Genomic DNA, 13,194 nt, shown 5'->3' with positions numbered 1-13,194 from the left:
CCCGGGGCAAGGGTGGCCTCAGCTGTGAGGAAACACGGTGGAGGAGCTTGAAATGAAGAGGCAAATTCTCCCTGTGTGCCGTCTGTAGTTAGCATTGGCTTTGTGCACCCTTCACTTCAGAGGCCACCGAAACTCCAGCAATACCTCCCATGGACTTTGCAGCTTGTTTGCTCCAGGTCACAAGAAGCCAAGATAAAATTCTGGTTTTGTTCATGTCCGTGCTGGAATTGATTTCTGTGCGACCAGGAATGCTCCTTTGAGCTCTTGGTGTGAGAGACCATGTAAATAGATGGATATTCTGAACTGAACTGATTATTCTAAACTGGATAACCTGAACTCATTGCTTAATATAAGGATAAAGCTGCTCAGTATTGACATTTAAGCTTTGGATGTAATGCAGCATACACACCATCACATTAAAAAGAGCTGTTTTCCTTCCCCTTTTTCTCCATAACTGCTAATATTAGCCCAGATCTCTCGTGCTGCTGCCCTGAAATTAAAAAATCCTGATTTATCAGATAAGAGCTTATATGCACATTGTGTTCAACTTTGAACTTAAAAGCGTTGAATTCCAATGTCTGTAATATGAATTAAGTGAACTACCTGCTTTGTGCAACACTGAAATAATCTGCTCTCTCACAGGTCATGAAAACTGCATAGAGGTACTATTGGAACAAAAACTTTTCCACAAGTTCTATGGGAATAGCTTCTCTCCATTGCACTGTGCCGTGTAAGTAGAAATCTCCAGTAACAACTGCATGTTGCTTTAGGATATGTCTGCAGAAAGTAGCAGCATGAGAATAAACCAAGCTTTTTTTGGAAATTATTTGCATGAGCAAATGATTTTAAAGCTGATCACTTGAAATAAAATTCTTTGTGGCTGAAACATTTAAAATCAGAATTTCTAGTAATAGCTTGGAAAAAAAAGTCAGCAGTTTGTATTATTTTAAATGAGTATGCAATTCTCCAGCCTATTAAAATGTGTGCAATTTAAATGTGTGCAAATTTAAAATGAAAATAGCTTTTAATCCAGTGTGGAAGTGTGTTAGCTGTACTGTGTGTCCATTACTATTAGTAAATACTGTTCATTTTCATAAAGAAATTAGACAAATCATCAAAACCCAGAAAAAGTATTAATTGAACACGTCCATTGAATCAGAGTACTAAATGTGTGAGCTGGAACAGGTGTTGGTTCAGTACATTAAGCCTTAGAATAAATCTCTCTTCATTTAAGTGTCTATGACTGAGTGCTTTCCAGGCCCAGGTGTGTTTAACATACAGACTAAGGATTTTAAGATTTTAATCCTAGCTTTGTTTTGGACTTTGAAATTACCTTTGTGCATAGTGAATTAAGGATCAGCTTTGCTTTAGAGGTGGAAATCCATCGTAGCAGGTGCAGTTTGGTTAAATGGAGAGATGATGAATATGCAGAAGTGTGACTAAAAGCATTAAGACAAAGGCATATTAGGGTAACTCAGAAATAACCACTGAGAAATATTAATGGGAAGCAAAATAAACCAATATTGGAAAGTGGAAAAATACGTAGACATGACCTCGTGAAAAATGCATTTTCTTTGGCAGAATCAATGATCATGAAAACTGTGCATCACTTCTCATCGGAGCCATCGACACCAGCATTGTCAATTGTGAAGATGACAAAGGAAGGTAATTGTTCCTTGAACAAATTGTGTTTCATGACTCCATTTAGTATTTTTCATAGTTCTTTCTGAACCTCTGGCATTAATCCGTATCTGTATGGTTGAGCTAAGACTTGTCATGCTGATTCTTTCAGACAGCAGTTTACAGCACAGCTAAATGGCATCTCACTTGAAGCAAGAATATGAAGTATTCAATGTCAGAGTACATATGAAAAAAAATATAAAAAGAAATAGTATTTTGTTTATTTAGAACAGCTATGGCTATAAGCTGTTTTCCCGGGACCTGTTTTCTTTGTTAAATGTTTAAACGTATTTATCTTTGCTAAATGGTGTGATACTATGTACACACAGGAAAGTATTTCATTAATAGTTTTCATGTTATGTTGGCATTCTCAGGGCACACAACTGAGAATATCTATCCAGCAAAATAAAACTATTACAGCAAGAGATGGACATTCAGCCCAATCCTTCATTTGTTACACTGAGAATCTCTTCACCATATATGAATAAATTTAATTTAAATTGCCAAAATTCTAAAAAATGAATGCTCATTGTTTTCTTTGATTAAAACAAATTTAATACCCTCAGTTACAGTGATTACTTAATTCTGTGAGGGTAAGAGCACCTCACCTTTGCTGATGAGCAAAACAGGAGCAGCACTGAGCCGGGCTGTGTACCAACTATCTTTCATCTCTAGTAGTCACCCTTCAGACCCAAAATGCCAAAGAGCCACAGCGAATGAATTCCAGTGTCTGTGTCTTGTAGAAACTGATAACGGTCAAAGTGGATTGAATTCCTTCTGCCTGTTATAGTACTGCAGTTACCTGTGGCTTGTTGCTGCAGTATCTTTGACTACAATTCAAAATATTTAAATTTTTTAAAATAACGGATCTGTTCTTTTCTGATAGTCTTTCCCAACAAAGGCTTGCTTAAAAAAAGGTAGAATAAGGACGAGGCTTTTCATTTTACACAATATGCTCTGTTAAAATAAATAGACTGCTAATACAAGATTCTTCATAGTATCCTATCTCCATGCTATCATATCCACCTTTGGAGACTGGAAATATTATTTAACTTACTTCAGCTGCTGCTACCACAACCTTCTTATGGAAATAACTCGAATTTGATAGGGGAAAAAAAATGTCTTGCACTCAGAGGTTTTAGGGGAGATGGGGATAGTGCCCTCAGCACAAGCTGTGTGTGTTGGTCCCCCAGGACGCCCCTGCACGCCGCAGCCTTCGCCGACCACGTGGAGTGCCTGCAGCTGCTGCTGAGCCACAGCGCGCAGGTGAACGCCGCCGACCGCGCCGGCAGGACGCCGCTCATGATGGCAGCGCACGGCGGGCACGTGGGCGCCGTGGGTGAGTGCAGCCCTGCCTGCCTGCTGCCCCCTGCCCCGGCAGGTGTGCCCCTCAGGGACAGTCCCCGTCATCCTGGGGAAACCCTGCAGGGAAAACAGATTGTGTGGACAGTGTCCTTCCGTAAGGGGAGAGCTGTCCAGCCATGAAAAAATGCTGCTGCTTCTTCTCGGCAGTCTCGGTGAAGATTTGCAATAACAAATTTGAGTCTTACTTCCTCCCAAGAGCACACTGTAAAGAGCACAACAGCAGTAGTAATTCTATTCTGCTGTTTACTTCCTGGATTTTGAGGAGCAGTAAAAGCTGCATGTGTGAAAAAGATTATCTAACCTTTTTCTGTCCTGTCTTACAGGAAGCCTCATTTGTGAGAAGGCAGCTATCAGCAGCTGCTTTTTCCAGGCTAGACTATGTGCCACAGGCACACAGATTGGGGACCTTATGGGCTTTGCAGTATGCCTTTTTCTCTAGCTTCAACTGCACAGGCTGCACCCCAAGTTCTTTACGTCCCCTTAGTCCTGTCAAAGCATGACTTACAGTTGTTCTCAGGCAGAGGTGATTCAGGTAAAAATTGCTGATCTGCAAATAGGGAAGTTCATAAATAAATTAAGATTGATATATGTTTGACAGTTTGGGGCACCACAAACGAGCTGTTAGCTCTGCATTTGCTTGCTGATTAACTGCACAAGATAAATCTGTTCTCATTCACTAATTTCATTATTATAAGGCTTATTAAGACTTAATCGATTAGCATCTATGCGCATGTATATTCAAATAGAAATTTTTTTCCTCTTTTGACATGTTCATCTGCCCATCGGGTTTGTTCATTGATTTCTCCTCTGTACCTCAGACTTTTTGGTGAACATTGCCAAGGCTGACCTAACATTAAAAGATAAGGAGTTGAATACATCTTTGCACTTGGCTAGCAGTAAAGTAAGTTGAAGATCTCTCTGTGCTTTAATTCTCATCACTCTGTATGAATATATGTGTGTTTGTGCTTACAGGTTTTTTTTCTACAATGGAAATGTGGCGGTCAAAGTTGTGAAGAGAAAGCTTGTGTTCCAAGCTTTTTCTCTAGTCTGTTTAAGTAATGTACTTCGAGAAGTAGGGATGGCTCTTAAGACAGCTGAAACTTAAGGGACTCTAAGAGAAGTAAAAGAAACTCTTTAAGGTTCATCTCACTGTAAAATTGCTTAACAGGTTCAGTAACAAAGAAAAATAAAATTATTTTTTATTAAATCTCCAATTCCTGTGAAAGGAGCCCAGAATTTTTCCTTAACAAAGCAGGAGTGAAACCAGAGGTACTGATTAGGTGGGTGATGGTATCTCTCCTAACCCTTCTTCCTCTTAATTCCATTTTCTACTGCTATTTCTGCAAGAAAAAATGCCCATAGGATTCTCTCTCCTGGGCCTTTTCTTTCGCCCCTGTCCACAGATTGGGTTCCAGTGCGATCACGTTACTCCAGTTTCTGCAGACACATGAGCCTTGTTGAACTCTCAAGGTCCTTCAGGCAGCTGTTCACCTGCCAGGACTGTAGGCTCAGCATCTGCAACTTGCTGTGCTGAAACAGGATCAGAAATAAGGCCTGGATCTGTGTGATTCCCAAAGTTCCATTGTTAGAGCTCTCTGACACTGAAGAGGTTTTGTAGTAGGTTATTAATAATACAGAAAGGCATTTAAATACCCATAAAGTGTGGTATTCGTTTCTGAGATGAAAGCATTCTCTGTCACTGTGCAGTTCTGATAAATCATCCACTGAACGCTCACTCAAGAGAAAACAGCATTCTCTGAAAGCTGAGGAAGTGAATTCATATTTAATGAATGCAGGGTTGAAAGACAGGTGAATATCTACATTTATAAATGTGCTAAAACATCCCAGCAGTGGTGGTTCACAAATGGTATTTTAAGACTTGCTTAGTTCACCTTCTGCATAGTCTCACTGAGCAATATGTTTTGTATTTCAAGTTGAGTTATTAAATTTCACTTTTATTATGTAACATTTCTATTGCCTCAATTGCAAATTCCTCAGCAAATTAACACTTTTGGGTTTTTTTTCCCTGACTGCAGGGTCATGAAAAATGTGCCTTGTTAATACTTGACAAGATCCAAGAACAGAGCCTTATTAATGCAAAAAATAATGCATTGCAGACGTAAGTATAGCCTGATCCTCTCAAGTTCAGTTGACGTACCAGAATATTCCAGTTTACCATTTCAAATTCATGTCTCAGATTACTTCATAGAGCATAAAGCTAATTTCTGATTTTTTTTTGAACGCTTTCCCTTGAAAAAGATCCAAATTGTATTGTATTCTCATTTCTAATTTTGATTCTGTTGATGCCATTTCTATGCATGATCTGGTGGAAAAATTATTTGAGGTCATTTATTTGAAGACTATGTCAAAATGTCTATTAATCATGTTGAATGTGTAAGTATACCCCTGGCATTTTCTAGCTTTTTGAGCTTCACCTTAAATTTAAATAATTTATTTAGACTTACTTAGACTTAAGGTGGTACATTTAGTTCTCAGAAGGTTTTTTTAGGTGATATTTTATGTGCAGCTTCTGTCCATAGCATGTGTTATCAGCTGCAACTGTTTGTTGGCATGGGGGTATCCCACTACAGAAGACTGAACCATGAGTTCAGGTGGCAGATCACCTAGAGCTTGCAGAATAATTTATTCCATCTTAGGCCTTTTTCCCCCCTCTTCTAATAGGAAAATGTTTTTCCTGCCCTGCTAACTGTCCCCAAACCCTGGAGCATTGGGTGTTGGGCCAGGAAAGGAGCAAACCAATGGCTATTTTTAATTTCCAGCTGCTCTGCAGTAACAGAGAATAGCAATTGAGTATTCAAGGATAAAAAGGCAATACAATGATATTGAACGGCCTGTACCAGCCAGAATTAAGGACAGAACACAGGCATTTCTTCAGTCTTGGATTCTTCTTCCTTTTAAACATCAATTGTGTGCTGCAAAGAGTGCAAAAATGAGAACCTTTTAAAGAAAGTCTTTAGGCTGGAAAGTATTAAGCAATCTTCGTGTGCTTGCACAAAAAATTCTTGTTTTATAAATGTGGAACATGACAATTGTTTCAAAGGCTGGAATGAAATTTAGTGTCTATGATATAATTCTAATGATCCAAGGAAGGAAACCATTCAGCTACTGGGTGTGCTTTAAGCATTGCCTAACTTTGTTAGAAAATCTGTTGTAAACTGAAGTTGAATTGTTATGTTCTTGTAGACCTCTTCATATTGCTGCACGAAATGGCCTAAAGATGGTGGTTGAAGAGTTGCTGGCCAAAGGGGCCTGTGTCCTGGCAGTAGATGAAAATGGTAAGTAAATGATACACTTTGACAGTAGGACCCAACAGGTAATTTTACAACAGACCAAAGCAATAGACTTAAAAGGTGATGATAGACTTCATTGATGCTTTTATCCCTGCAAGAACAGACAATGAGTTGTGTGAGTACCTATTTTAAAAAAAATTGAAAGATACTCTTTCTTTAGTATAAAAATCTACTTTAAACATCACAGTGGTCCCTTTTACTGTTCATTTTGCATGTACTGTCAACAGCTAGTCTTTTTTAATGCCTGAGTGCAGTGGTAACTTGAATTTCCTAAACATGCAAGTGGCACCGGATAATTCTGACGCCTTGCAGAAGAATTAAGGATTTTGCATTCAATCAGCGCATGTTTTAATGGGTAGGAAGAAAACCATCAACATATGTTTGAGTGTGTCCCAGCTCATTCTGAGATCAAACCTTGTCTTGCCAATTATCTGACCTAATCCATGATGCAATTAAATGACTGTTGTCTCATAAAATACATAATTGGTTACTAAATTAAATAATTTTGTTTCAGACTTCAGCGAAGTCCTTCCCTAATAATTATAAGGAACCATAGAGGGATGTGATTCTACAATTATAGTTTTTAAAAGTACCTTGCTGAAATAAGTTGGTCTTTCTTACAATACTAACTTCATGGCATGAATTTAACAATTTGGTACCTCCATCTTTCCATATCTGTAAAGTAACAATAAATAAAGTAACTACTCACCCATCATTGCAAGACATTTGAGATCTATGGATGGAAAGAACTGAGTGGTATGTACTATAAGCCAAATGCTACTTAGCTGTACTTGCATGAATGAGTTCCATGGAAGTCATCTGACCCTAACCTCACTTTACAGATAGGGGACAGTAAAATGAACCAGAGTAGCTTCTAACCACAGATTTTATCCTTAAAATAATACATACAAGTCCAGCTAATTCGTATGTAAGAAATGACAATTACGTTTAAATTTTATACACGTTTAATTTTCCTAGGAACAGCATGCACAGTTTAAAAGAGAAAAGTTCCAATAGAATCTTACAGAGCTAAAGAATATTAACACTTGGAACACACAGAACTAACATGGAAGAGGAAATGCACTGACTGCAATCGGTGCTTAAATGTGGGTATTTTGCAACAAGACTGTATTAACTTTTTGCCCACCAAATTCATCTGTGCTGCAGATCTTGGCTTCCTCGAGGCAGTAGGTACCACAAGTGGCCACTGCCTCACATTACTATTGCTGCAGTGCTGAAGATTTAACCACCTGCAAAAGAATTTTTCAGCTCTTAGCGTAAAAGGAGGATTTGTTGGAAAGTGCTGGAGTTCTGCACAGCAGCCTGTAAAATGTACAGACAGTAAGTGTAATGAGCACACTGGCTTCCAAGGCTCATGAACATGAAGAGCTGCTTTAGGGCAGTGCTTGGACAGGAGCCAAGTTAAACTGCAGTGAAGACAAGCTTTAATAGCTCTCCAGTCCTTCGTTTGACTGACATTGGAGTCATATTAACTCTGTATTTGAAGTGTATGCCACGCTTGCTCAATACAGCTGTTATTCTTCTAACACAATGTACCTTTGGGTAACTAAACATCCATCCATGTAGTCACACCTGCTATCCATGTACCCCCCTGCTCTGGTCTAGTTCTTTTATAATTTAATTCTGAAAATAAACTGCTTGCCAAGTTGAATAGGTACTCAACCGATCAATCTTTAAAATCGTTTGCTTATTAAACCAAAAATTTTTGAACTAATATATTCCATGTTTAATGAAAGTAGTTGTTCTCAGAATGAGACTCGTTCATACACACAGAAACCGACGCTGGTTTCTGTCCGTGTTGCTGTACTCCCTGTGTTCTGTACTGGCCGTGCTGTCTGTGCTGTAGAACTGTTCAGCGAGCGCTTGGATTGAACTGGTGCAGTGTTTGCTGCCTGGTTTCACACAAGCAGTGCTTGTTGTGGTCCCGGTGCCTGCAGTGCCCCCAGTGTCTCTCCCGGCATGTCCCGTGTGAGTGAGTAACACGCCCGTTGCCTGGCATGTGTAACCCCATCCATGTCCCCACGGTGTCCCTAGAGATGTACCTGAGGAATGCTGGGTGCCCCGGGTGCCCTCAGTACTAACCATTGCCTTGTCTGCGTTTGTGCCCAGGTCATACGCCAGCCCTGGCTTGTGCTCCTAACAAAGACGTGGCTGACTGCCTGGCACTCATTTTGGCTACCATGATGCCTTTCTCTCCCTCCAGTTCAGTGACGGCTTTCAACTTCGCTTGTTTTAAAAAAGACAATTTGGGCAGGACGCACCTCTGCGATGGCTCCACTATGGGCAGCATTAACTCGTACAATAAGCCCTTGAGTAATAACATAGGAACAGAGGATGGGTACAATGAAAATGATTCGGATTCTGAAACATTTTGACTCATTGGTGTTCGAAAGCTTTTTTCCTTATTCTTTCATGTCAGCTTTAATTTTTGTCTTTTTAAACTGCTTAAATCCCACAGTTATATACTTAACTATTATTCTTGAGAAACAGGTATTGAAAGATTTGTAGTGTTGATGAGAATCAAGTCTTTAAATAACAAAATTAGAGGGATTTACTGGAACATATTCCTATTAGTGTTCTGCAGCTTTTCAGTCTCCTGATGTTTTCTTTAGGCCCAAAGTGCCCCTATGGAAAGTCTCTACCTCTTATTTTAAGTAGAAAGAAAATGCCTTTTTTCTTTTTTGACAGCACAAGTAAACAGGGAATCTGTTTGTAAAGAATTCTTTCATGTTTTAGCTGCACCTTTAGTACACAATCCTATTTCCAGCATAGCCTTCACAGATTGGAGCATCACCCCTTTCCTACGTTTGTCTGTTTCCTGCTTCCAGGGGCTCTGTTAATTAGATAATTTTTTTACATGAACCAAAGGTCAAGTTGTAATCTTAAAACTGCCTGTATTACTTTTCTACAGGAAATGAAACCTTTTACATTCTGCCTGTATTAAGCACTTAAACGTACAGAAGGCACTTTTTACAGTTCTTAGTTGCAGTACACAATTAGAAAACCGTAGTTGTTAACTCTTAAGGCCAAATTCTGCCCATCTCACCATATTTTCCCATAAACATCACTTCCGTAAAATGCTAATCGCTTGGCCCTTATTTTTTTTTTTCAATTCAGCACAAATGTGTATGGTTTATTTGCACTACAGAATTAGGGTCATTAGATGTTTCTGTCACCTGAGCCATTAATCATGAATCCAGTATCAGAAAAAGGGGAGAGGGGGAGAAATCAGGTGCAGACAAAGGTGTATGTAAAAGTTTATAATGATTTGCCAACTTAAATGGCGCTTTTTTCCTTTTTTATGGTTAAATGACTGACTTTTACTGTAAACAGTATTGAATTTTAAAATACTTTTGCCCGTGTTTGAATTAACAGAGCAAAGGTAAAGCAATGAAAGCGTAACACCAAAAGGTGAAATACCAAACACCAGAAACATACCAGTGTACCCTGCAGGGGACCAGAGATAGATGTTAAAAAGCCTTTTGTCACCAGCTTTTAAAGCAGTGTCAACTTTGTGAATATGTTTACTCCTTCTGCCAAAGTTTCTAGGTCAAATGGACCCCGACCCTCCTCTGCAACAGATGTACAAAAGGAAGAATGAGACTTTGTAAACAAAAACAAAAAAACACAAACAAAAACTATCATGAACTAACCAGCCGTACCAAGAGGACCAAAATGCTTCAGTAATTAAATTGAAGACTTTGCTACTTTTATTTTTTTTTTCTTAAAATGTGAGTGACATAATGAAGTAGTTTTTTCTAAATGATAAAAATATAAACTTTTGAGGTAATAGTAGTCTTGGCTGAATTTTACATTTTATGACACAGGTTTCAAGTTGACATTTTTAAGTGATAATGTGTTGACCACAGGTGGGGTTTTTTTCCAGGCTTAAGAATATGTTCATATACTTTTAATGTAAATGTGTTTCTATTTATTTGCAATGAAACAAATGCCCAGGAAAAATAGCTATGGCTTGTTCTCCTAGTTAGCATTCGTGCATACTGAAATGAACTGTGAATCTGGCAAGACTAAGGGCCTGAGGAGCAAAAGGAAGGGTGGAGGCACTCTAGGAGAGTGCCCATCTTGTACGGAACGCAAAGGTCCACTGGCTGTATTGGGAAAAAGCAGAAAGCACAACACCTTCCTTTGTTTAAGAGCTTAAGAAAGGGATCCAGCCCCTTGCCAGACAGGTGAGAAAACCCACACAGCTGTGGCAGAGAGAGGAGAGGAGGTGGCAGAGCATGGACTCAGGTGTTCCTGTCATTCCCACTCAGCTTGTCTCAGGCCTGTGTCTGTGCCGGGAGGGTGAGATGAGCTTCCTCGGTGCTCGCTTTCGGCAGGGTAAAGGAAAAGTAAGGATTTGAATTTGAATTGCAGTTTTTAGCCCTGTTCTGCTGAACTGTTGAAAATCTATTGGCAGATTTCAGTTCTTTAATTAAGAAAAAATATTTATATGTTAAGTTTATTTTGCCTTACTAAAACTGAGCATTTTTTCCCTTGAACGTTAGCAATTTTCCAAAGTTTACAACAAAAAATCCCCTATTTTCTCTCAACTCTAGTTTCTACAGTAGAATGACAGAGAACCTGAAACCTTGGTTTTCTCCTCAAAAATAGCACCAAATAACATTTTAATTGGTTTTTTCTCAGCTTTTTTGATTTAAAAGTTGCAGAATAGTAGTAACCACCTTACTTAAAACACTGACAATAAGAGGAGAGATCAATTCTTAAAATTTTCAGTGATGCCTGTTCCAAAATGAATAGTAATCCCAAATTTTGGGTGTTTTTTTTATGTGGAAGGATGGCATTGAAAACAAACATATGGGAAATAGCTGCCACCTGTCTAACAGCAGAATCAGCATTTTAATCTTATTTTAAGCAGAAATGTAGGCAGGCTCCTTGGCAGGATTAGTTGTATGTCTCACCCTGAAATACAGAAAATTACCCTGTCCTACATGACAGTGCTTCATTAAGAGAAAACCAGCCCTTTTTATCACAAGTTGCTGTCTTATTTTAAGCAGCCATTTTAAAACTTGGAGTATTTTTTACCTGCTACCATACAGTTACCAAAACTTGTTCTAACTGCGATACCTCGTAACACTGGTAATTGTGCAGTGCAACAGCTGCTGCCTCTTCGTGCATCCCAGAGGCAGAGGTGATCTATTTCTGAGTCACACTGATCCTTCCAGGAACCAGATCTAACCTTTGCCCATGAAACCCTACAGTGCTGTCAGGATACAGCATTCCAAAAAGCACAGGAGCACAGGCCGTGCTGGCACCTCCAGGGCACTGCACAGGTCGTGTTTTGAGGGTGCTGGATTTGGGAGGAAAACTGCCATGAGTGAGACACTCGGGAGTGCTCAGTGTTGGCTTGTCCCACATCTCACGTGAGTTACCAGAATCCCTTTTTTTTGTATGCTAGCACATTAATCTGTAATTTATCACACGTAGAAATAAATGTGTAGTTTAGGGCAGGTATTTAAGCGTGGGAGTAACGTTACTCTTGTAAATAATCTCCTTGCCTTTCTGTGGACTTCTTACAAGAGTAATCATACAGAATTGTTGCACTTAACCCTGTATCCTGCAGCTTACAGTACGTGGGCAGCTTCTGTGTCTGCACCCAGCAGAGGGCACTCGGGGAGGGGCAGCTCCCTGCCCAGGTGTATTGGCAGGATCGTTTCATCCTGTATTTTAACCACAGCTGCAGGTGGAATCCAGAGCAGGAAGGGCTCCCGAGCCTCTCTCATCAATACTGAGTTACAACCTCCGGACTGCCTGAAATTGCTGTGAAATAGCTCAGGGGATTTCTGTTCATCGCTACTAAAAGGGCACCATAATGTGTTTGGTACTTTTATGCAGTCAACAACTGCCAGGTTATTGAATTAGAACAAACACATGAAATGAATTGTTTATCCATTGTACTGTTGAGAAACTTGGTTATGTATTTGAGGATGATTTAAAAAAAAAAATTTGTGATTTTTATTCTTAGTCATGTAAGAAATATTAGAGTGCCTTTTTATATTTGTGTATAATGGAAATGTTTTGTGAAACTTGTCTCTTTTTTTTTTTCATTTAAGTGTTATAAAAGCAATATATTACCAGTAAATTTTCATTTCAGACCTTCTTTGAATGTATAAAGTGTTTCTTCTTTTCATATGTTCTACCTGCATTGAAATGAAAATTAATATGCTAAATTTCTATAGGGATAATGTATAATTTTGCAGTGCTGAAAATGCTTTCTTATTACACAAAAAAGTAAACTTAGGTCAGTGTTATAGGAAAGGGCGTTTTAAACTAGTGACAATCTTGAGTGTGTGTATAAAATGTAATTTTATGCATTTCTTATGCAGTGATCGACATATTAAAGCCAATATCTTATGTTTTGTAGGTTTTGTCTTATATTTTATGCTTTAGCATGTGCAATATATCTTTACAAACCATGGTGATATGCATCTGGTGCCAGTGTTATATTTTGCATAACATTTGTAATAAACGATATAAAACATTGTTTGATGGTTTGGTGGGATTTTGTCGGTATTGTTCGCTTTTGTAAATTGAAGTTTAAGGACTTGGGTAGATGTCATATATGAAATGAGGAAAAAAACCTTAATTCATTGAATGACTTGGAATTCAACCTGAATCTTCTGAAGCACAGTTTAGTAACTTTTTAAACTACTGAATGCTGTATTAATGTTATAAAGAACCCTAACTGTAAACTGCTATTGCAATGCATTCAGATGGTTATTTTTACAAATAAAAATGGTACAAATACAGTGGAAAACTGAGTAAATTTTGTTTCTTTTGGGGGAGTCGGGAAGGT

At 38.8% G+C, this 13,194-nt stretch overlaps 1 protein-coding gene across 5 annotated transcripts in view; it reads left to right on the top strand.

Moving 5' to 3' along the window:
• The window catches only part of ANKRD44 (ankyrin repeat domain 44), a 130,349-nt gene extending 117,194 nt beyond the window's left edge, over positions 1–13,155 (top strand). For 3 of the 5 annotated variants that reach the window (XM_066322570.1, XM_066322567.1, XM_066322566.1), the window contains 7 exons: positions 643–730; positions 1,582–1,665; positions 2,874–3,019; positions 3,864–3,946; positions 5,082–5,164; positions 6,250–6,341; positions 8,487–13,155. In XM_066322570.1, the coding sequence (XP_066178667.1) occupies positions 643–730; positions 1,582–1,665; positions 2,874–3,019; positions 3,864–3,946; positions 5,082–5,164; positions 6,250–6,341; positions 8,487–8,752 (842 nt within the window). In that variant the 3' untranslated portion in view covers positions 8,753–13,155. The remainder of the gene's footprint in view (positions 1–642; positions 731–1,581; positions 1,666–2,873; positions 3,020–3,863; positions 3,947–5,081; positions 5,165–6,249; positions 6,342–8,486) is intronic. The other 2 variants (XM_066322569.1, XM_066322568.1) reach the window with 1 other exon arrangement.
• The last annotated feature ends 39 nt before the right edge of the window (positions 13,156–13,194 follow it).

Source organism: Sylvia atricapilla, chromosome 7 (assembly GCF_009819655.1).
Source record: "Sylvia atricapilla isolate bSylAtr1 chromosome 7, bSylAtr1.pri, whole genome shotgun sequence".
In the NCBI taxonomy this organism is placed as follows: domain Eukaryota; kingdom Metazoa; phylum Chordata; class Aves; order Passeriformes; family Sylviidae; genus Sylvia; species Sylvia atricapilla.
Note: the sequence above shows the minus strand (reverse complement) of the source record. Positions and strands in the feature narration are given on the sequence as shown.